Source organism: Sander lucioperca, chromosome 20 (assembly GCF_008315115.2).
Source record: "Sander lucioperca isolate FBNREF2018 chromosome 20, SLUC_FBN_1.2, whole genome shotgun sequence".
In the NCBI taxonomy this organism is placed as follows: Eukaryota; Metazoa; Chordata; class Actinopteri; order Perciformes; family Percidae; genus Sander; species Sander lucioperca.
Genome location: NC_050192.1, coordinates 13,209,768 through 13,234,402, shown reverse-complemented (window position 1 = coordinate 13,234,402; position 24,635 = coordinate 13,209,768). Strand labels below are relative to the sequence as shown.

General features: G+C 42.5%; 2 protein-coding genes across 23 annotated transcripts in view; both read left to right on the top strand.

The window, feature by feature from the left end:
- nrcama (neuronal cell adhesion molecule a) overlaps nt 1–11,906 on the top strand; it is a 60,766-nt gene extending 48,860 nt beyond the window's left edge. For 8 of the 20 annotated variants that reach the window (XM_031284823.2, XM_031284820.2, XM_031284821.2 and 5 more), the window contains 11 exons: nt 2,699–2,903; nt 3,504–3,626; nt 3,727–3,903; nt 4,132–4,164; nt 4,840–4,905; nt 5,603–5,725; nt 5,910–6,065; nt 6,527–6,658; nt 6,752–6,830; nt 7,792–7,803; nt 8,706–11,906. In XM_031284823.2, the coding sequence (XP_031140683.1) occupies nt 2,699–2,903; nt 3,504–3,626; nt 3,727–3,903; nt 4,132–4,164; nt 4,840–4,905; nt 5,603–5,725; nt 5,910–6,065; nt 6,527–6,658; nt 6,752–6,830; nt 7,792–7,803; nt 8,706–8,940 (1,341 nt within the window). In that variant the 3' untranslated portion in view covers nt 8,941–11,906. The remainder of the gene's footprint in view (nt 1–2,698; nt 2,904–3,503; nt 3,627–3,726; nt 3,904–4,131; nt 4,165–4,839; nt 4,906–5,602; nt 5,726–5,909; nt 6,066–6,526; nt 6,659–6,751; nt 6,831–7,791; nt 7,804–8,705) is intronic. The other 12 variants (XM_031284832.2, XM_031284833.2, XM_031284827.2 and 9 more) reach the window with 7 other exon arrangements.
- A 1,219-nt stretch (nt 11,907–13,125) lies between these two features.
- On the top strand, nt 13,126–24,624 carry cntn1b (contactin 1b). 3 transcript variants are annotated; one of them, XM_031284877.2, is made up of 24 exons: nt 13,126–13,280; nt 16,629–16,772; nt 16,880–16,915; nt 17,050–17,176; nt 17,482–17,663; nt 17,854–17,949; nt 18,034–18,246; nt 18,425–18,524; nt 18,634–18,818; nt 19,225–19,349; nt 19,441–19,558; nt 19,654–19,804; nt 20,109–20,236; nt 20,320–20,492; nt 20,594–20,717; nt 21,158–21,325; nt 21,505–21,654; nt 21,753–21,823; nt 21,941–22,193; nt 22,705–22,826; nt 23,638–23,827; nt 23,922–24,043; nt 24,132–24,288; nt 24,367–24,624. In XM_031284877.2, exons 2-24 carry the CDS (start codon nt 16,718–16,720, stop codon nt 24,447–24,449), a joined length of 3,129 nt encoding a protein of 1,042 aa, XP_031140737.1. In that variant the 5' UTR covers nt 13,126–13,280; nt 16,629–16,717; the 3' UTR covers nt 24,450–24,624. The 3 variants fall into 3 exon arrangements, with proteins under 3 accessions (XP_031140737.1, XP_035852083.1, XP_031140738.1); XM_035996190.1 differs by having other exon boundaries at nt 13,148–13,279; nt 16,676–16,772; XM_031284878.2 differs by having other exon boundaries at nt 13,161–13,280; nt 16,619–16,772.
- The last annotated feature ends 11 nt before the right edge of the window (nt 24,625–24,635 follow it).

Here is a 24,635-nt window from a genome sequence, read left to right as displayed (position 1 = left end):
AGATGAAACGATTATAAAATCGATCATTGACCTTTGGCCTAGGGTGCTCTGGTACCAAGTACACTTATGAGCATCCCTATGTTCGAACATGGTGTTCGTTATAGACAATCCATGACTAGCACAGAAGTCCAACAACAAACAACCACTCTGGTTTAGATCAGGGAGGCCGTTCCTCCCAATCACGCCTCTCCATGTGTCTCCATCATTGCCCACGTGCGCGTTAAAGTCCCCCAGCAGAACTATGGAGTCCCCTACTGGAGCCCCATACAGGACTCCATTCAAGGTCTCCAAGAAGGCCGAATACTCCGAGCTCTTGTTTGGTGCATACGCACAAACAACAGTCAGAGTTTTCCCCCCCACAACCCGCAGGCGTAGGGAGGCGACCCTCTCGTCCACCGGGGTAAACTCCAACGTAGCGGTGCTCAGCCGGGGGCTTGTGAGTATCCCCACACCCGCCCAGCGCCTCACACCCTGGGCAACTCCGGAGAAGAAAAGAGTCCAACCCCTGTCCAGGAGTATGGTTCCAGAACCGAGACTGTGCGTAGAGGTAAGCCCCACCAGATCCAACTGGTAGCGCTCCACCTCCCGCACAAGTTCCGGTTCCTTCCCCCACAGAGAGGTGACATTCCACGTCCCCAGAGCCAGCGTCTGCTGCCCGGGTCTGGTCCGTCGAGGCCCCTGACCTTCACTGCCACCCATGTGGCAGCGCACCCGACCCCAGCGGTTCCTCCCACAGGTGGTGGGCCCATGGGTTGGAGAGAGAGGTGCCACGTAGCTTTTTCGGGCTGTGCCCGGCCGGGCTCCGTGGCAAACCCGGCCACCAGGCGCTCGCTGACGGGCCCTCCATCTGGGCCTGGCTCCAGACGGGGGCCCCGGGCTTCCTCCGGGCAGGGTCACATCATCTCTACCTCGTTTTTTCATAGGGTTTTTGAACCATTCTTTGTCTGGCCCCTCACCTGAGACCACTTTGCCTTGGGAGACCCTACCAGGAGCACAAAGCTCCAGACAACACAGCCCTCAGGTTCATAGGGACACACAAACCTCTCCACCACGATAAGGTGATGGTTCCCGGAGAAGAGGGTACAAGCGGCCGAAATGGGTTTCCTCAGGAGGGTGGCTGGGGTCTCCCTTAGAGATAGGGTGAGAAGCTCAGTCATCCGTGAGGAGCTCGGAGTAGAGCCGCTGCTCCTTCGCGTCGAAAGGAGCCAGTTGAGGTGGTTTCCCCTGGGCGCCTCCCTAGGGAGGTTTTCCAGGCACGTCCAGCTGGGAGGAGGCCTCGGGGAAGACCCAGGACTAGGTGGAGGGATTATATCTCCAACCTGGCCTGGGAACGCCTCGGGATCCCCCAGTCGGAGCTGGTTAATGTGGCTCGGGAAAGGGAAGTTTGGGGTCTCCTGCTGGAGCTGCTACCCCCGCGACCCGTTACCGGATAAGCGGAAGAAGATGGATGGATGGATGGAAAAAAGCCATAATTTAGCTGCCTCTCTGAGAGAACATATTCCATCAAAAGTGAAAACATTGAACACCCAGTGGTTTATTTTGGCATGTGTTGCAGGAACAACTTCCTCAGAGGTTGGCCATCTATGTGTCTACACCTCATTGGATAATTGATAAGGAGGCAGGCATTTTGCAGTGTGTGTATACAGTACATAGGCAGTGCTTTTGTTTAGTCTGTAAAATCTGTGCTAAAGGATGTGTGTTGAGATATGCTGGTTGAAAGTGCATAAACCTTTTGTTAGTTTGTTACAGAGTTTTCTTACACATAGTGTGTAGCTGCACATCCTCAAACATGTTAAATGTTAGGTGCCTTAACATGTCAAGCCAAACATTTGCGTGCGGAGGGGTGTTTAATAAAGCAATATTACCATTTAAGCCAGGTGTAATTCATTAACTAAGGCTTATGTTCAGGTAATTTAGTTTTATAAAGTGGCTTTAAATAAGTCTCACTCTAAGTTGCTACTAAAAAACCCTCCTGATAAACTGGTCATTGTCACAATCTACCAACCAAACTGAAACTGTGTTTTATCCAAAATTCCAGTCGCCCCTCAATACTGCTGCACTGTGAAGTCACGTGTTAAATTCATCTCAAAATATTTAGCTCAGACCTTTTATAAATCTTAAGAATCTGCGCAGTATTAGTGCAACATGTGCTTTCAAACTGCACTGAAAATAAGCTAATAAACACATTTGACCCATAGCTGTGGCTTCATAGTAAAAGAGGCACTTTCACTGTTTGCTTTCATTATAAAAGGCATGTAAATAAAATTATTGAAACAGACCCCCAGAAATCAGACAACTTCCAAAAAACTGTATTTCATTTGCTATAAAATACATTACCTGTCTGGGGTCCTATTTGATCATTCAGAGTAGGTTAATGTCATGTACATTCATTTTCAGGACCTTGAATATAACAATTTTTTTATAGTGTAAATTGATGTGATCTGTGCTTTATTTGGCCTGTGTTTTAAAGGCATGATCACAAGGCTCTTTAGCCAAGCTGGAACTAGTCTGATCACATTACCTGGAAGTTGACATTACAAAACAGTTTCTGTTTGTAAGGCTCTCTAAAGCCAGGCTTTTTACCATAGGCCAATCTGCATGTGTGCATGGTGCCCTCACCATGTTCATGAGGAAATAACAGAACTATAGTGCACATCAGGCTAATACAAGAATGAACTCCTGGTGTGTTTCTTCTTAGGTATACTTCCGACGCATTCGTGGCTTGCATGAGACAGAGGACACAGAGCAGCAGGAGCAGGTTTTGACGTTCAGTGGGAATCGTAGCGAGGGACGTCTGCCAGGCCTCCAGCCTTACAGCCTCTACAACCTCACCATCAGGGTCCTTAATATCAAAGGAGAAGGGCCTCCTAGCCCCAGCAAGACATTTGAGACACCTGAGGGAGGTGTGTATGGCTGACGTTGGCTGATGTGGTTGTTCTGCAGGCCTAAAGCATTATGCATATATTTTCTTGAAACTACCTCCAAATATTAAATAATGACCACAACTGCACTAAACCAGGCTTTGAATACATTAGAACCTCTATTGTGTTGTATCTGCCTTTTGATACCTACTATAAATACTATGGTTGCTGCAACTAGCATTATTAGTACTACTTCTGTGACAACAACCTTGTAGTACTTGTTGAAAACCACACAGAATCACCACAGTTACCTCCTAACCTACCCTAGCAACCACCAAGCATGTCGATAGAAATCCCAAACAACCTAGCAAACCTGAAGCTACACCCTAGCAATTGAATGCCATACCAACCTCCTTGTAATGCCCTAAAACTACCTGGAACCCCCTACAACCCTTTCGTTACACCCTTGAAACCTCATGGAACACCCTATCAACAATGTGAAAGTCCCCTAACAATCATGCAGGTCCATGTTCTGCTCCACAACAACCATCTTATGTTCTTACACTATAAAATGTACATATTGCCCATGAATGGTCCTGTGCAATGTCCAGACCCTGACTGTGGTTCTGGTTTTGTTTTCAGTCCCAGGGCCTCCTTCTTTTCTGAATGTCGTAAACCCTGGTTTGGACTCTCTCACTCTGGAATGGGGACCACCAATGAACAACAATGGACGCCTCACTGGATACACACTAAAATACCAACCAGGTAGGCTTACCAGCTGCCTGTTGTGTTCTACTCAGTATTATGTGGCATTTGTGCAAATGGAAAACCATGTTGTGCATTCCTTTCAATTTCCTCTCTGTAGTCAACAACACCAATGAACTGGGGCCTGTCAAGGTAATCAACTTCCTTGCCAACGAGACCACCATTACCCTGGGCAACCTGAACTCTAGCATGCTCTACAAGTTTTACATGAGTGCAAAGACAATAAAGGGCTCTGGCCCCATCATCACAGAGGAAGCCTTCACAGCCATGGACACAAGTGAGTTATTTTAGCCATTTAGCTTCATCTGTAGCAAATTACAAGCACAATAGGAGGAAAAGGCCAAAGTCCTGTTATATAACATATTAAGGAGTGCAAGGGTCAGAATCACAGTGCTCTGACATATATTAGGGATTCCTGTGAGCTTAAGTGCACAAGCATGAGGTCCTACTGGATTCCTCAATTTATATCCCCTCTATCTCTTTCTCTTTTTTCTTCTGTCTAAAGCTCGTACTCAGCCCACTGTAGAGATGGGCAAAGGTAACCCAAGTTTGCCACTGGAAGCACCTGCATGTTATTCATACCATCAGATATTAGACACGGAAAAAGAGCTTAGCGTAGAAATTGTCTTTGGTTAAATTATCTCTGCATGTTGCTAAGTTAGCATGTCTTAGAATGTGAAAGTGAATAAATAGGATTTAATGACTTCCATGGCGTCTGCAAGCAAACCATGCTTGCGTCCTGTTCTGGGAGAATAGGTTGCACTTACTGCAACATAGGTTAAAGTACTGGGTTTTTAGAATTAACTGTGCTTGCAGTCTTTACCTCTTGCATTTGCCCTCTTCAAATGAACATATTTTCATTTGAAGTCTTACGCATGATGCTTGTGAATGTTTCAGTCCAGTACTAACGCATACTTAATATACCGGCTGATGCTATGAACCGATTTATTGTGTGTGTGTGTGTTTGTATATAAATGACTAGAATTTGATTTTGAAAATATGCATGCTGCAGTGCTGTGATTTCATTTGTTTGGATGCTGAACCAGGTGCGTAACTCCTCCCTGAATCTCAGGATTGAGAGATGTTGCAACATGTTTTTAACTCGGCATGTCAGTAGCAAGTTTTTCTGTAAAACGGTGGCCTTGCCGTTCACTGTAAACTATCTACTGTGTTGTGTATGTGTGTTGTCTCACTCTTTTCCATGTTCTTTCAGGCCCTACAGAGCCCCCTCACCCAACCTCCCCCATCACTCAGTCTCCGCACCCCCCGTTTCACAAGGGTACAAGCACTCCCTGTATCCCCTTCTACCTCCCCAAATATCTTCACGTATTATCTGCCCTGCAAAACAAATGGTCCATCTCAGCAAAAACAACTCTTTAAAATATCAGTTCTATTAATAGGAAATTCTCTCACCTGACTTTTGTTTGACTTGTTTTAGGAGGACTAATATAAGTCCTCACTGAGATGGCCATTTTTCCGCAACTATATAACTGACCTGTTTCTATGTTGTGGCAGGATCTGACACTGCGCTCAAATTACTTTTGTCATATAATAGAAACGGTGTTGCCATGTATTGTTTTGTATAGTGGGACATTTATCTTAAACTGAGGTGGGACAGACGGCCAACAGCCAAATGCTTGTAAATTGAGGCTCTGGTCAGTTGTACTTTTTTTTGTTATCTAATCTTCAAACTGGTGGAACAGAAATGGAGTTTCTTTTTAATTCTTGAATTTGGTGGCTCAGGTTACAGTAGCTGATGCATTTCTTTCTGGTTTAGTTCATTTATAGGCACCAGCTTTATCCTAAACACTGGCATATTGTATGATGTTTATTTCTTTTTAAGGTTATTTCTACTTGCCCCCTTGTACGTTTACTACCAGTATTGGAAAGGTTTTATTTCATTGTAAGGACTTTGTGAAATTTATACATTCTGGAATTAAAGCCCTTGATTTCTTTTTTCTCTCTTGTGTGCTTAGTGCCGCCTGTAGGCCCTGCGTTTGGCAAAGTTAACACGTCCACGTTGGAGGACGGTGCAGTGATCAGTTGGGATTACTTTGGACACCATAAGAATGTATATGTGGAATATGTTGTAGAAAACAGTAAGGCTTTGCTTTGTATTTGCAGTCATCTCAAAAACATGAGTGCATGTATTGATTGGCTTTTTTATAATTGAATCAGTTTGATCCATAACCATCAAAACTGATGTTTAAATGCCATCCAATAATTATTCTACCCAAAGGCTCCCTGAATCTAATTCCTCTCCATCCACTTCAACAATTCCAGGTAAAGAGGACTGGAAAAGGGAGTTGGTAAATGGTTCACACTGGCATATGATAAAAGGTTTAAAGCCGGGGACATCCTATAAGGTGCGAGTGGTAGCTAGAGACCCAGCTGACCCGACGGTTCACAGCACAGACGAAGTGTTGGTTGCGGTGCCAGGTGAGGCGGCATGCCTCAGGATAGACGGTCTTTGTGTTTCATTTTTGTCTCATTTTTCTCATCCCTTTTCTGTTACAGCACTATCTCATTATCAGACATACAATACTACATTCAGACATGAATGTAAGGTAGTTAGTTTTCTAGTCTGGTGTACAAGCATGTTAGAAGTTGCCATCAACAGTCGGTCTGATGCATGTCACTTAAAATCATCACTAAGAGGTCCATTGTTTTACTGTTTAGTTTTTTTTTTTTGTGTTTACAGTGCCTAAACAATCATTGCATATTAATCCATTTGAAATTTTCATTTCTGTGTTTACAGCCTATTTTATTCTCAGTGTTGCACAGCATGACAAAAATCAATTCCATTATTTTAACAGCCTGGATTGAGATTTGGACTGACAGTCACGGTAACTGTTTGTCTCCATCTTTCCCTTCTCCTTTCTGTGCATGTGTGTGTCTAGCTGTACCCAGCCGACAGGTAGACATTGCCACCCAGGGCTGGTTTATTGGACTGATGTGTGCCATCGCTCTCCTCATCTTGGTCCTTCTCATAGTGTGCTTCATCAAGAGGAACAAGGGTGGCAAATACCCAGGTAATGCACACATTACTGTAATTTCAGACCTATTCACGTGGAAATTTTAAAATACAATTTTTTTTATTTATTTATTTATTTTTAAATCTACAGTGAAAGAGAAAGAAGATGCTCACCAAGACCCAGAGATCCAGCCTATGAAGGAGGATGATGGTACATTTGGAGAGTACAGGTGAGCGATGGAAAAGAAAAGACATGGCTCAGAATCACAGCATACAATAGTGTATGAAATGTCTTTTCTTTTCTCATTAATTATCTCGTGACTTGACTGTTTGTATGTAGAACATTTTACCAGGCTGCAGAGACACTCTCTCCACTAGACTCCATTACCAAACATTCCATAGAGGCAAGACAAAAATCAGCACTTTGTGTTGTTAGCTGTTAGCTATCTAGCAATTTGTCGTCATTAGCAAGCAAGTTAACATTAGCTAGCTAAAACCACACTATTACAATATATTTCACAAGCTTTGCATTAATGTTAGTCTACCAGTCCAATGGGAAGAAAGCCAGCTCTGGGTCCGTTTTGACCCACAAAACCAAACAAAGGTATCTCAATGAATCGAAAGGCCCTGCCATTGTTAACCTTCGTTTTTCCCCAATGTTGGTCACAAAAGAAATGTTGTGCCTACGTGGACTTTGTTTTGGACTTTGTGTTGTGGTGGGTGTCTGTCGTTTGTTAGCGGTCCTTAGCGGACTCCATTTCTAAGCTAACGTTAGCTAATGTAGCACAATGTTGGCGCTGTATGGGAGCTAAAGAGAGTCGAGGCATTCGGAACGCGCATAAACTTCACATCCTATGGATTTCACAGGCTAGGCAACCAACAAAGTTGGGGAAGGTCTCAGTTTTTAAGTTACGTTACAATCCGTTTATACATTTCCAATACAAAACGATCAATACATGTAAATTGCTTCACATTGTACCTTTTAAGGCTCCTCAGGATTTTAGAGGTCTAAAAGTTGAAACAAAGTAGTTGTTATCAGTGAAATGTATATTTTAACCTAACATGGATGTCATTGTGCTTCAAATGTTTCCATATGCATGCTTCTGTCTTGTCTGTGCATAAAAGACATTGTGGCTCATGAATTGCTTTTCATGTGTCCTTCCATTCTTATCTGTTTTATGGCGGGTTTAGGTCTATGGAAAGGTAAGACGAGATGCGGTAAAATCAGCATGCAATTCTATAAAACACATCAAGCCATGTCTCTGACTTGAGTGAAACCTAAAGCAAGGAGAAATAACATCAACTGATCTGGTTTACTATGTCATCATACTGACTGAAATAGTCAACATCATAACAACTGTTACAACCCTAACACTCAAATTAAACATAAAAAATGAGCTTGCTTAATTTTTTTTTAAAAAGTACAAATGCATTGAGCTTGCAAATAGAGTTGAAATGTATTGGAATCAGTTTGTAGAGCTTGCCTATATACTGGAATAGGATGTTTTTAGACGAGATGAAAACAGGCTTTATATTGGGGGGGAAAAGACTGAAAATAAGAGTGCATTTTTTATTACTGCATGTAAACTAAAAGCATATTGATTGATTTCATTACCAAAAAGTATTGCAAGAGACTGAACAGCACGCATTTGCAGAATCTTTAGCAGTGGTCACCAACCCTAAACCTTAACAGCACCCAGACTTAAAACAGCACTAACACTTTAGAAAGTACTATACAATACTATAGATGTAGCTGAGCTGCTCCACTGTACAAGTACCATGAAATGTATTGTTTCAGCCATTCTATTGTTACTGTGCATTATAATTTAATGAGCAGTTGTCCATATGTTTATGTCAACTTAATGTTGCTCTCCCAGCACATCTGTACCATACTTTGTACATAACACAACAGCAGTATCTTCTGTCATATGTGGTATTTGTGCATTGGAAAAGCCAGATTACTCATGTAAAAGGCTAATGCTTGGGTAATGGCCTGTCCTCTGTGCGATGACAGGGTTTCTGACCACTGCAGAAAAAAAGTTTAACAGACTGCATGAAGTGTTGTCTCAGTAACCTTCCTTCTCACCTTTCCCTGCCCTTTATAGTGACACAGAGGACCACAAGCCGCTGAAGGGCAGCCGGACACCATCCAACGGGACGGTGCGCCGCGACGAGAGCGATGACAGCCTGGTGGACTACGGGGAGGGCGGGGACGGACAGTTCAATGAAGACGGCTCCTTCATCGGCCAGTACAGCGGCAAGAAAGAGAAAGACACACACGAAGGCAACGAGAGTTCGGAGGCCCCGTCGCCTGTCAACGCCATGAACTCGTTTGTCTAACGGAGGGCCCGTGGCATGGCTGCGACGGTTTGCTGCGGCCACTCCTTGTCACCCTGGCAAATGTGACCATATCTGTGGTGACAGTTGCTAAGGTGACATTCGTGGACACCTACTTTTACCATGGTGGCTGTCACTCCGGTGGCCCCTCGCCATGGCTACCTGTCATCAAGACTGCTGACACGCCCTCATCTCCACATCGCCAGCCCCTGTCACACTGTGACTTCCTCTGATCTACACACACACACACAACGTGGCAAAGACCGACACCGCATCCCCCATAACCAATGAAAGGAAGGATGTGAGGACTCCGAGAAGAGGGAAGGAAAGAGGAAGCAATATAGAAAAGCAGAAGGAATGTACTAGGGAGTTTTACCACTTAGACTGAGCAGAAGTGTGTGTGTGTTAGTGCCATTTCATCTCCTTTGCAAACATTCATAAACATGATGTATCCACATAATCCAAATATATATATTTTATCAAAGTACAGTACATGACCCGCAGGCAGACAAATATGCATTGAATCACGTTCGTCACATGCATGGAGTAAATCATGATTCTATTCAGCATTTTACCACCCTCGTGTTGCAGAGGTGAGCTGTGGTTGAGGCTGTATATGGTGCACGTCTACTAGCGACTGGGTATTCCTCTTGTTTGTTGCCAGTCAAAGTGTTAAATGGCGTATGTTATATAGAGGAAAAAAGTCCTGCAGGGTCTTTAGTGGATACTGCTGTGAAATGTGTGACTCAAAGTAGAGGCTAGCATATGTCTTGTTGAGACAGATGAACTGTGTATGTAAAAGAATAAGAAGAAAGCTATGTTTTAAGGCCAGGGTTGTCCATTTGTAGTTATTGGAAACCTTGGAAACACTTTGAACTCAGCGTTCGGTCACCAGCCAGCCAACCAAAAGTCCCACATTTATATCAAAAAAAGTTTTTAGCCTCACGGTTTGTCAAACTTGTTCTTTGCTTGTATTTCTTTATTTTTTTGCTTTCACTCCCAATCTGTTACTTTACACCAAGCTTATGCTTCTGGCTACTGAGCACTAACTGAACACAGCTGTGATTGATCGATCCAGTGTCATTGTTAAGTGCGTCCACCCCCCCCCAAATCGTGGCCACTGTGCACGCCTTCCTTTAGGCAATCGTGGTATTGTCAAAGCTACCCCAACATTGTCTCCAATAGCATTTCCACCTATGTAATGTCAGGAAAAAAAAGAGAAAAATGATGCCGTTACATACAATAGATGCACCTGAACAGGGTTAAGTGGTACCCACTTTTAGTTTCTGGATGTTTAGATTTTGATGATCAAGAACCTCTCAGCACGGTTTCTAGTGCCTTCGTAGAGAACAGTGACTTAGATCCATGGAGTTACATCCCTCTTCATACACAGGACAGACCAGGGATCTACCACCCCATATTACTCAATAGACAACTTGGAAAAATAAGCTCTGTTTCAGTATGTGTTCCTAAGGGCGTGTTCAAACTAAGGCCTTTTAGTTTGAGCTATATTGTATTGTCACCAAGTCTTTAAAACAGTTTGTGAAACATCCATGTGGGCTTATTGACTTAAAATACCCTCTTTGAGTCTCACTTTAGGGTCCAGGGTTCCTACACAGGGCTGAAAGCTATTTAAAAAATGACATGGCATTAGTTGCGAGGAATAATTTTCAGCTATAGATTGTTATGGCCTTGTTGACAATCATCACCAGTAATTATCAGCCCATATGGTATGCAAACAGACCGCCAAATCATACCATCCATCTAAGAATGAAAGGAAATGTGTGGAATATTAAAATGTGTAGGGAACCTGAGTTCAAAGCATTTACACCTCATGAGATGTCTTCATGTATTCATTTCAAACATGCTCCTCGGAACACATTCGTCTTGAGGAGGAGCCGCTGCTTCAGCAGCACTTATTTACTGCCAACCTACTCACCAGGTAACAGCCTACGGCAACCAGAATCACCATCTGGCATAGACTACTATTCAAACGGGACTTTCTGTCACTGGTAGCACTTAGAAATGAAGGGGTCGGAAAAATATGCGTAATGATACTGAATGTGGAAGCAAGTGTGTATGTGGATGAAAATATTGCTTGTTTCACTGCAAATGGTAAAACACACTGGTGACTTTGGTTTATGCATTTAACCTTATATCTGTGTATGTTGTCACGTTCTGAGGGCAGCACTTAGTGAGTTTTCTATTCCTGTGTGTGTGTGTGTGTGTGTGTGTGTGTGTGTGTGTGTGTGTGTGTGTGTGTGTGTGTGTGTGTGTGTGTGGGGCACATGCATGCTACTGCGTTACAGCGTGCGTGATGTATAATATCGCTTTTCCATGTATAACAGTCTATAATTCTGATGTGTCTGAGATACAAGAGCTTTTTTTCTTCTTCCAGAGAACATTTCCACGTCTTAGGTTTATCATAACTTGCATCAAGTTTTTAGGTTGCAATGTGTCCGCTTTCCACTTGTAGATATTTTTGTTGTACTTTGTAAATAATGGCTTGACTTGAGAGCAGACGCGTTGAGGTCAGGGGTGAGGGCTCGACCACAATCAGCCCCACTGCATTATGGGTAGGAGGGCGTTGTGTGAGATGAGACTATTTACAGTTTTCACTCTTTTCATTTGCTGTGAAATTTCTTTCATTTCTTTCTTTCTTTTTTTTTTTAAACTTGTCAGGTGAATTTGCTAGCTCAAATGTTTAGCCTATCAGGTATCAAAGGAGATTATTTAACTTGTGACTGAGCTCTTGTGACACCTGTATTGTTTCTGTCTCTGACAGTTCATGCACCTTTTCTGTATTTTTTATAAAAAGGCACAAACTTAAACAGGATGTGCTGTGTTAAAATACATCTGTGCATCTAGTTTACGACAGCATCTGGTATCTGAACGCAGCATGATGTACCAAACTAGACATCAGATGAAACTGACACATGCTTTTAAGAGTGTGCACCTAAAAAAAAAACAACTAAAAACTAAAAAAAAAAAAAATGTATTTTGGAGCATACAGAAGAATGGCCGGCATGGACTGATAAACGGACTGGCACATTGGAGTGTGAATACCCTGAAAATAATGTAGTGACTGGTGAACATACAGTAAGATATACAGTATATGATATAATATGACATTCTGGTTAATGTTGAAGCTACATGAGAAGCATGAAAGGCTGTCGAAATGGTTTACTCTATAATATTGGAAAATATTTTGTATTTTAAATGAAGTTTAAAAAATATGAAATAAATGTTGGTTTCAGGTTTCAAATCAGTTGTTTTTCTTTGTCATGCATGATGCAAAAGTGTGTGGGTAGCTCCATCTAGTGTAGGAAAATGATAATTTATTATTTGTCAAATAACACCACAAAGATAAACCACCAAAAATGTATCCTCCATGGATTATTTATCATACATCTCGTGTACTGTATGTGCACATGAGCTGTGGCATCTCTTTTATTCTCATACTGGAAGAGCTTTACTGTACTTTTCCAAATGGTGTCTTTCCGAATGTAAAACTTATGACGGCTAACTAAGATGCAAATTAAAATGACCCATTTCAAATTTCAAGATTTTTAGTTGTCACATGCTCATACATGTGCAATGATTAGTAACTAGAATAACAGTCAAAATAAGAACATACATTTAAAAAGTAAGAAATCATAAATAAATATATGTAATATATGCTAAGTGTAAAAGTGTTTAATGGCCAAGTGCATCTTTAACCCTCTTTATCCAAAACAGTCACATTGTAGAGGATCAAATCATATTTCATTCCCTCATGGTGTCTGGTATCCCTCATAAATAATAGATTGATCTGAGAGTCATTTTTGATGCACAGCACATGGTGGGAAATAAGATACGGACTATATTGACTAAAGGCACCTTTTCTAGTCATATTGTCCTACATCCTAATTATTTAAATACACCTTAACATTCATGTTAAGACCTATGGAGTTTATGGGTACAGTTAGGCCTACTAATTGTTGAATTTGCTGGTGTGGTTTTTTTAATCATATAATTGGTATTGAAGTAATCCAATAATATTCTATGCTGTTTATTTGAAAAAAACAACAAAAAAAAAACAACAGTTTAAGTGATTTTCCATAAAGCCTTATCTGGGATGCGCATCAGCATGATGCCCACATCCCTCCCATTCGCCTTCTCTCATTGACCAATCGCAGCGACATCCTCACTGCCATCCAGGGGTGTCACTCAGCCGCTTTCCTCCAATAGAAAAGTTCATGTGAACGGGACGCTCCGGCTGCGGGTGGGCTTTGGGCCGATGCGTTTCGGGTCCAGGTGTGCGATTCGGACAGTGTACTGAAATTTCCCATTCTCCCTCAAAGGTAAGAACGACACCACATGCGAGTGTGTGCATGATCTAACTGGCTCTTGTGTCTGAACTGAGTGAGAATAAACTGGAATGTGTTGGGCGCTGTAGAACTGAAATGGACCAGCACAAGAGTACCGCAATGCAGAGCAGTGAATTACCGGTGCCGCTCAGGCGTCATGGGGTGAAGTGATGTAAGGGGCTGCGCAGTTAGCTTACTTTTAGAGAGGCAGGTGGGTTTTTTTTTAATGACCGCGAGGAAGTGAGCGGTGTTTGATAAAAGGTTGCTTTAGCTTCTCACTCTGCACTTTAGATAAGAAAGTGTGTCTCTGTGGATGCAGGGAGGAGACGCAAGGTGAAAGTGGGACACTGTATGCGTCAAGGGCGCAGTAAGATGCAGGATGCACCATGGCATCTATTTGGTTAAAAGGGCAAACTGTCCTTCATGGGCCAAAGGACAACTCCTTTATAAATACATAAAACCACTGTTCTGTTTAAAAATTGTACTGTACTGTACTGTTTTGTGTACTGTACTGGCTATAAAAGCTGTAGCTATTAAGTCTACAATATTAACTTGATCATTTAGTCAAATATTTGTATCATCAGTATATCAATTAATCCCCTTGGCTGTAACAGAAAAATGCAATTCGATGAGAGTCCAAGAACAATTAAGCCACCCCTCTTTTAGATGTCAAAAAGATGAAGCAAACTATCATGCCTGCAAGATGGTTTATTAATTTTTTCCTCACATTTTCAACATGAGGCCAGATTTTATTTCATGTTTTTTTTTTTTTTTTTTTTAACATATTCCAGCTCTTGTGACACACAATAGAAATCCAGAACTGGCACAACCCACTTTAATCAACTCACCACTAAACCACAAAACTCCAGATTAAAACAACCTCACTGGGATGTCCTCTTGTTGAATTCAAACATGACTTTGAATTTAATGATTTTGTGTAGCCATAAAACACACACAGCAAACATGGTTATTCAGGCAGTCACTAAGACACTGGGCTTAATACATGTGCTGACCTAAATTTGTCTGTCCAAAGAGGATCTGTGATCGGATTATGGCCAGGGGCAACCCATGAAAACACTCTCTGATGAATTTATTGGTGATGGAACAGATTGCTGCAACTGCTGTGATGAAGCTGTTAATGAAAGTGTTGTGGAAGCTTGTGCATTCAAGTTTATTGATTGATTTGAATTTGACCTGTGATGCAACACTGTTAGTATGATACCCCCCCCACACCTTACAGATGCAGAAGAGCCCTCACTTTTTGCTGCTCTTACATTATGTGAAAGATAAACCGTTTGAAGGCATATAGCTGTGCAGATGCAGGATAGATGCTGCCAACTGCCGGTATACTGTTGTGATATTAGTGTTGAGTCATCAAGAGTGCACATGAGGAGTCAGTGCTGCAGTCTCTGCATATGGATGTGCTGTATACTGGGTGTATCTCTCTCTCTCTTTCTCTCTCTCCATTGCCTTGTGGCTGCTGAGGCACATGGGAGGAGGCCCATTTTTCTTCGTACATTGTGCCTTCTTATTCTTCTCACACCCACAATGACTCAGCAAAGGACTGTGAGACTGTCTGCAATAGCTGCTACGTAGCTGACTGTGGGATACGTAAGCAGGCATTTGTTGTCAGATGGTGGCTACTCTAGATGGTCACATTTACCCAAACAACTTACCCGAAAACACATACAGTAGTGTCATTTTTTTTTTTTTATAATATCACAATATGACTTTTATTTCCCAGAATTACACACATCTAAACATTTCTAAGGTAAGATTGCTGTTTTCATGATTTCCTCTTGATTTCCTGTCTCTGATCACACCCCCTTCGCCTGTGACATTATAGGAAGATTATTATTAGATGAAGCCTGAGCTTTAAGCTTGCTGTTTGGCGCAAGGCTTAGTTCCTTGGTCTGTGATGCATTTTGGAGTAAACATGTTCCTCCAGCTATAGTGTATCCTCATCAGTGAACATGAACCCTAAGACAACTCAGCTATATAGTAAACAATACCAACTGCCCTTCATACCTGCATCTTGGATGCTTTTGCCACCACAACTCAAATGAGTTGCATGGCTTAGAATGAGCTTCTGATACTATAACTCATTCTGACCAAAATCAGTCCCTTGGAATGCTGACGTGAATGCCTTCCATATACTTATACCTAAATTCACACACTTGAGTATTGACTACCATTCTTTTACAACATATACTATCTGAAATCACTTAATTTACTTCAAGGGCGCACCGATAGAACATTTTCTGTCCTAATACAGATTTAAATCAATCCAATACAGAGTAGCTAACCGAACCAGTGACGTCTTTTTCCCAAATTTAAAATCTGTATATGTGGAATTCATTGGGATAATTTTAATGTTTGGTGCCATGGCGCCAGGGATAGCTGTAGTGTTAAAAATTGTATCTGCAAATGGAAACACTGTATTTTGTAATTACTTAAAGAAAGTGTATTTAATAGCGATCAGTTCCATCATGGGCAATGGGCAATGACACTCAATCCAATTAATAAAGTCAGTATCAGTGCAGATACCGATTTGGCCTGTTGGATCTGTGCATCCCTAATTTAAACTGTTTGCAATGGGATGCTTATTTTATGGAACAAAAGCTTCCTTTCCCTAACATGTTAAGCTTGAACATACTGTACACTAAAGTTCTCCACTGGAAGCTTTACAAGTGTACATAGAAAGATTAATCCTCCCCCACTTCATTCCATCCCGTTCATCTTTATCAATCCTGGGTTCACCCTGCTTTGTATCTCTATGTTCCTCCCCCAATCTTTTCTCTCTCTTAATATCTCTGTCTCTCCCAGTATGTCCTGTTTGACAGTGAGAGTAGAAACACTGCAGTTGCTCACAGCAGTGCTGCTATTTCATCCTGCAGAAGTGATGTGTAAGCATGTGTGACGGCGCAGCAGGAGCTGTCTAGGTACTGCAGTGCTACCTTGTGTTTTGTTCATAGACGGCTCTAGTGTGTCAGTGTGTGTCAGCGTGCGAACACACACACACACACACACAGTACAGGCCTGTGTGTCTCTGCAGGTGCACGCTCTCGTGGATGTGCACACACTCCGAATGACTATTTGCAGTGCTTTGCTGAGTCATTCACATCCTGAATCATTTATATACACAGGGAGGATTCCAGCTAGCTCTGCACTCTGTTTCTGGTGTGGAAAATCATGCAGAGTCATCAGTCTGGATTTTTGTTTTTAAAATACACAATGAGAGAAGATCATGTTAAACAAAATACTTATGATGTTAAAAAAAAGAAACAGTAATTCTGTTTTTGACAGCCTCTTTCTTTTTGTCTCTTACTCAGCCCTCACCAGTTTATGTCCTGTCCATCGACTTCTTCTTTGTGTCCCTGTGCCCATCCGCCTAACTCACGTGGCTGCAACAAGTCGGTTTGTTGACCGCCATGGCTTCCGCTGCTTTACTGCTGCTGGCCCTCTCCTCCTCAGTCTCCCTCACAGGTAAGAGGAAGAGTGGTGCCTGAAAATATACCATTTACCCTCTTAAATTAAGTCAAGTGTAAATCCTGCACGCCATTAGCTGACATGACCATGTTTCTGCTTTGCAGTGGCGGTCCTATTTGGCGAGCCTAGAATTTTTGGAGGTGAGTTTTTCGGAATTGTTGTCCAAAAGAGTCGGGACAAAAATGCGATGTGCAGCATGCCCTATTTATACAATCACAATGTTTCATGAGTGATTTTAAATCAGTACGTCTAATTGTTATGTAAAATTTGTCAGATGATGCCACTGGATATGGCCCCATCTTTGAGGAGGAGCCTGTGGATGTGGTGCACAGTGAAGACTCCCCCGATGGGAGAATCTCCATGAACTGCAGGGCACGAGCGAACCCACCTGCCTCATACAGGTGACACACACTTAAGAAGATTTTCATACAGTAGTTAGTTTTAAGTTCTGTCATGATATCCTTTTTTTTTTTTAAACATAATTTTTTGGGAATTTTCGGCCTTTATTTTGATAGGACAGCTGAAGACATGAAAGAGGAGAGAGAGGGGGAATGACATGCAGCAAAGGGCCGCAGGTCGGAGTCGAACCCGCGGCTGCTGCGTCGAGGAGTAAACCTCTATATATGGGCGCCCCCTCTACCAACTGAGCTTATCCGGGCGCCCATGGGTCGATATCTTATATAGAATTGTTTTGTATTACTGCTAGGTGGCGCCGTGATAACTGGGAAATCAAGCTGATGGAGCAGCCAGACGAACACTACAGCCTCGTGGGGGGGAACCTGGTTATCACCAACCCCAGACAGAAGAAACACGCTGGGACGTACGTCTGCGTTGCCAGGAATATCTATGGCACCGTCATCAGCAAGGAGGCCAGGGTCAAGTTTGGATGTGAGCATGTGAAGCCTACTGGCGCACCAGGGCAGTAGTAGTAGTAGTAGTAGTAGTAGTTTTTCAAATCTTTCCTTGATGTCACAGAAGAAACATGGATGTCACAATTTCCCTTCTGTTGTCCGTTTTGTTGTCATTTACAATTCCTGTTTAACCTTTTTTTTGTTCCCCTCATCTGCGTATCGTGTAGTTGTGGAGGAGTTTCCCCAGGAGGAAAGAGACCCAGTGTATGTCAAAGAAGGACAGGGGGCTGTTCTGCTGTGTGCCCCTCCAAAAGCCTGGCCACGTACGTACAGGTCTTTATGTCTCATAAAGCCATTCTTGTTAAGATAACAATAACAACTTGTCCCTCTTGTCTTTTCCTTTTCAGAGGAGGTGACCTACCGCTGGATCTTCAATGAGTTCCCGGTTTTCCTGCACACAGACCGCCGACGGTTTGTCTCCCAGAAGACGGGGAACCTATACATCTCCAAAGTGGAAGCTCAGGATGCAGGAAACTACTCCTGTTTTGTTTCCAGCCCCGTCACCGGGAAGAGCGTCTTCTCCAAGTTCATTCCCCTCATCCCCTTACCCCCTGACGATGGTTAGCAGATACTAGCTGTGAAAAAAAAACATATACCTCTTCTAAACATTTATTGAAAGTTGTATTTTCTGTAATTCTATTTAGGAACAAAACAATTACAGAAAAAGATACACAATATCTCGTCATGTTTCTGATCTGCAGCATTGAACATTTAGGATTTACATTTTTTTTGCCTTAGGTGAGGAGAGAAAATACCCAGCAGACATCAGGGTGAAGTTTCCAGATACTACTGCCATGCTGGCCTCTAATATTACAATGGAGTGTTTTGCTCTGGGAAAGTACGTTTTCATTTTTGTGTTTGCCCCATGTTCTGAAATAATGAAGGATAAGTTTTTATGAGATAGATGCTTTCACATAGGCACTGGTTTAGTTTCTCTGTCTTTTCAGCCCCATCCCTCATATTGTTTGGAGGAAGGTGGACCACACAGACCTTCCACCAAACCATGAGATCAGTGAATCAGGAGCTGTGCTTCATCTGTACAATGTACAGTACGAAGATGTAGGAGGATATGAGTGTGAAGCCATCAACACTAAAGGAAAGGATTGGCACAAGGCCTGGCTGTACGTGGAGTGTAAGTGATTTCATTGGAGAGTGTCCTTTAACCAATGTTAGAATGTAGAGTGCACTCTAGCATGTATGTGAGTGTGTATATACAGTATATATATATATATATATATATATATATATATATATATAGAGAGAGAGAGAGAGAGAGAGAGAGAGAGAGAGAGAGAGAGAGAGAGAGACACAGAGAGAGACAGAGAGAGAGAGAGAGAGAGAGAGAGAGAGAGAGAGAGTGTGTACTCTTAGTATAAAGATTATTTCTTATAGTTGAATCCGCCAGTGTTTTTTTTTTTTTTTATGAGACAACACAAAAGTAAGTATTTTGGATAGCAATAATGCAACACATGGCACATCTGTTGTGCATATTGGGTCGCATATAATTATATTTATGCCTTTATGTTTTGTTTGTTCAGCTGCTCCAGAGTGGGCGGAAACCATCAACAACACTCAGATCGACATCGGCTCAGAGCACACCATGCGCTGTGTGGCATCAGGGAAGCCCTTCCCTTTCATCCGCTGGTACAAAGATGGATATATGGTAAAAATATAAAAAAAAGTCATTTTGTCATCTGCCTTTGAACAAATTGGGGGGAAAACTTAGCTTTTGGGTCATGTGTGTGTTTTTCCAGTATGGGAAGGGGGAGTTGAAGTTTTCCAGTCTCACTTTTGATGACTCAGGAATGTACCAGTGTATCGCTGAGAACTACTGGGGCATCAAATACGCCAACGCTGAGCTGCGAGTCATCTGTGAGTCGTCTCAAGAAACAGTGCTCACACTGACTTATTGAATATTAATTCATTCTTGCTAGAAGATGTATTCTCACTTTATATTCTCCGCTCAGCCTGTGCTCCTACATTCGAGTTCAACCCTGTAAGGAAGCAGCTTCTTGGAGCAAAAGACGGCCGCGTGGTGATCGAGTGTAAACCCCGAGCTGCTCCTAGGCCGCGGTACACCTGGAAAAAGGGGAAAGAGCTCCTCTTCAACAATTCCCGGTCAGTCAACATTAGCATTAAACAGTGTACTAGACATCCGTACCATACAGTATGCATCACCCATCCACTGTCAAGCAGCTTAGCTTAAATAACTGTACTTGTGGCTGGGTTAGCTCAGTTGGTAGAAAGGGCGCACATATGTAGAGGTTTACTCCTCGACGCAGCGGCCGTGGGTTTGACTCTGACCTGCGGCCCTTTGCTGCATGTCATTCCCCCTCTCTCTCCCATTTAATGTCTTCATCTGTCCTATGAAAATAAAGGCCTAAAAATGCTCAAAAGAATAAATAACTGTACTCATTTTTAGCATTTCCATCATGTTTGATGGGAGTCTGGAGATCCTCAATGCCACCACCAATGATGAGGGCGTGTACACCTGCTTTGCTGAGAATGACAAAGGAAAGGCCAACAGCTCTGGCTATCTCACCATCACAGGTCCGTGAACATTTGCATATTTGTGTGTACATATTCAAATACAGAAAAACATTTACAGTTTTCTTGTTTCTCTTTTTCCCTAGAGGCTACCAGCATCACAGAACCACCCGAAGACACTGAGGTAAAGGTTGGGGATGAGGTGATTCTTAGGTGTGCCGCTTCATACGACCCCATGCTGGACATCACATTCATCTGGTCCATAGACTTCAGGGTCATCGACTTTGACTCTGAGTGGCAACACTACGAACGCGATATGGTAGGGTGATGGTTCATTCTAGCCTCATTGGATTGTCAGCTAATGACAGATATACAGCTCTGCCACTCACTCCCTTCCTCTGTAATCTTCCTGTTGTTCAGAGTGAAGATGGCAGCGGTGACCTGAGAATAAAGAATGTCCAGATTTGGCACGAAGGTCGCTATCACTGCACGGCTCAGACAGTGGTGGACAGCGATACTGCATACGCTGACCTCAAGATTGTAGGTCAGTCCCAGCATGCTTTGCCTCAAATGATTATAGAAGCCTATTTTTAATTACATCTTAGTTGTTTGGTTGATATGCTGAGCAAGTGTACAATAGAAAAATAAGCTGAGCAGTAGGTCTGCCCCCTCTTAGTCGATTAGTCGACTAATCGGTCGTTTTGGTCTTACTCGACTAAGATGTCTTTAGTCGATTAGTAATTTTTTATGGTTTTTTTATCCTTAATGAATTATTTCTGAGAAACGTATAAGCACATCTCTGGTAAACAAAAGATTAAAAGTCTTCGTGGAGAAACTCAGTTTTACAGAAAATCAACTAATCGATTAGTCGACAAAATCAAATAAGTGTTAGTCGACTAAGATATCTTTAGTTAAGGACAGCCCTACTGAGCAGACCATCACAATATGAAACTTCTTTCCATGTGCCTTTCCTCCCTGATCCAGGTGTTCCTGGGCCTCCCGGTGTGATCCGGGTGGAGGAGATCGGGGACACGTGGGTGAAGCTGTTGTGGACTAAAGGAGCCGAGCACAACAGCCCCATTCACTCCTACACCATTCAAACCAGACACTTCTGGGCCCTGAATGAAGATGACTGGAAGGATGCCAGCACCAGTGTGTACTGATCACTGCTAGCTAGGGGGCAACTCACTCTGAATCCAGCATTCTGACCTTTTCTGATCTGATTGCTTCAACCTGCAAGTGAAATCTACTTGCACCAAAACAAGAGAGAGTAAATGAAACACAATTCTTATGCACAATTTAATTTGACTTGCTATTTATTTCTTCTTCAGGTCCAACCTTTCTTGACGGCAATGCGGAGAGGGCAGAAGTGACAGACCTGTACGCCTGGATGGAATATCAGTTCAGGATCATCGCCACCAATGAGTACGGCTCCGGAGAGGCCAGCATCCCCTCCCTCAAGATAAAAACCTGGGATGCTTGTAAGGAAAGAATACTAATATCTGACATATATTTCAGTCAGGACAGGTCAGGAGAGGGGTTCAAAAACAACAACCCTAATAACCTTTTTTCTTCTCAGCTCCAGTTATTTCTCCCACTGATGTGGCGGGTTATGGAGGTAGAAATGGCGAGATCGTCATCACATGGAATGTTAGTAACCCCTAATGTCATTTTATCGTGTACCAAAAATACTTGCAAACATTCCTATGTTACCAAAATCTAAGAGATGTTTATTTTTTTTTTACTTTACCACTCCTGACCCCTTAGCCCGTGCAGCCGTGGTATTTCTACGGAAAAAAGTTTGGCTACATTGTGGCATTTAAGCCTCACGATGCTTACGACTGGTGGTACGAGACCATTTCGGACCCCGAAACGAGGCGTTACGTTCACAGGGACTCCTACTTCATTCCCACTGATGAAGATTTCCAGGTCAGAGAGTTTCAGGTGAAGATCAAGTCGTTTAATGTCAAAGGAGACGGACCATACAGCCTCACTAAGGTCATCTACTACCCAAGAGATGGTGAGGATTCTTTTTTTGTTTGGTTTTAGTTTGGGGATCTTAAATCTCCTAGGTCAAATAAAGGGTGCGACACAGAACTTAAAGCTATAGTGCGCAACTATTTTATATTAATGTGCGTCTGTTACATTCAAGCCATTGCCAAATGAGTTCATACAAAGATAATTAAGCCTATCTGCTCAACAAAACTCTCTCTGTAGTTCTCAGTATGGCTATGTTTAGGAAACAGTCTGGCCACTTTCGCATGCAGAAGCTCAAGTGAAGATAATTACCTCTTCTAAAGAGTCCATCATGTTTTTTCAATCCTCCGTGTCCTCCTTGGCTACTAGCAACTGTGTGGAGGAGGGGTGGAGGTGGTGCGCGATCACTGATGGCTTGCGTCACGTGGATGCAACAGTGTTGTTGTCATTACTTAGAATTCCACATGGGGCAGACAAAAACTGTGCACTACAGCTTTAAAGTTCAGTTGACAAACTTTTTTTCTTATTCTCATCCATTTGTCTGACTGCTCCAGTACCTGTGGAGTCTCCGACAGACGTCTATGCCAGACCGGTGTCCTCCACTGAAGCTCTGGTCTGGTGGTTGCCTGTGGTCGACACTGGTACAGGCCTGCAGCAGTACATTGAGGGATACCAGGTACAGAGCTTTTACTGTACAAGTTCCATACTGAAGATTTCTGTCTCAAAAACTTAACTTAAAGTGTACACATACTATAATAGAATATAAACTGATCATGTTGCTGTTTAGGGACAGCCAATGACTTAAAGTGCTCATATTATGCTCATTTTCAGGTTACATATTGTATTTAGAGGTTATATCAGAATAGGTTTACAATACATGGTTTAAAAACACCATATTTTTGTTGTACTACACATTGCTGCAGCTCCTCTTTTTACCCTGTGTGTTGAGCTCTCTGTTTTAGCAGAGTGAGGCATCCCACTTCTGTTCAATTTTTGTTGGGAGTCGCACATGCGCAGTACCTAGGTAAGGACTACAAGCCAGTCAGAAGCAGAGTATGAGGGTGTGCCATGATAGCAGCTAGGCGAGCATTATAACGTGTGTTACAAAGTGACGCACTTTTGTCACGGAAGTAAAGGCTGGACTACAATAGAGCTGTTTGGAGCAGTTTGTGAACAGTGTTTTCTGTTGGAGATGGTAAGTCCCTTTGGGGTGGACTTTGTGCTTTTTCATTTTGTAAACCTATAACATGCACAAAAAAGATATATAACACAATAAAGGAAAGGGAAAAAGCCAAAAAGCATAATATGAGCACTTTCATTGTAACAATTCTTTCTAGCACACTCTCAATGTATTTCGGCCGAAATGTCAATGTTACCTAGCAGTGTACAGAAAACTCTCTCTTTATCCAATGATTAAGAGAGAGTGTTATCTGATCAACAAACTGAGAAACATTTCATTTAAAAAAATCTTGTTCCTTGCTAACCAGGTCAAATACTGGAGGAAATATGATGATCCAGAGCCGGGAGCAAACCGTATATTTGTTGCAGCCACAGTCAACCAGACCAGGTTGGAGAACATGCTGCCAGACTCGCACTACCTCATTGAGGTCCGTGCTTTCAATGGAGCCGGCCTCGGACCCCCCGGTGAACACTGTGAGATGTTCACAAAGAGGCCACGTAAGACCAATTACTCACAATCTATGCACAATAGGGACCTACAAGAATTATTGTATAGATGTGGTCTTAATGGATCATTTTGTTTTGTCTACAGCACCACCAGAGCCTCCCAGGATGTGGCGCTATGTTACCTGGACAGGACAGTGGTTGTATGTGTGGTGGGATCATATCCAGTATGACTGGTTTGGCAATATTTCCTTCCCACTGTACTACAAGGTGGGTGTGTAAAACTTTGTAAAGCTATCTATTAAGCCTGTTAATACCTAGATCTAAGTCTAAATCTCCCGTGCTTTATGATTTCAAGGTGATGTTCAGAAAGACAGGCTACTACTATGGGAAAGTCTACGTCACTGGCTGGCACTTCATGGACTTTCCCATGCCTCAGTTTGGAGACTATGAGCTGATGGTACGCGGCCGTTATGAAGGGGGGGATGGCCCAATCAGGAAGATTAGCATTAAAGGTAAGGCTAAAATATGAATATAAAAAATGCTTTTTCTCCTCTTTCTCGATTTGTCTCATATTGTTTCTGCTTCCTCAGGTAAAGCATCAATGATCACGCCAACTCTAAGCCTTGCATCTTTGGTGCTGCTGGCCCTGTGCATTGTGGGATTGGAAATGTAAGCCCTTCCACAAGTGACATGTATATAATAGACTCTGGGAAGTAAATGTGTGGACACAAGAGAGCCAGTCTTCACCGCCAAACATTCTCTACACGGATTGTCATTGGTTAAGATCCTACATCATGCATCTGTTCTGTTGCAACACAAAACAGGAAGTTGTTTTTCACAAAAAAAAAGCATTGGTTGT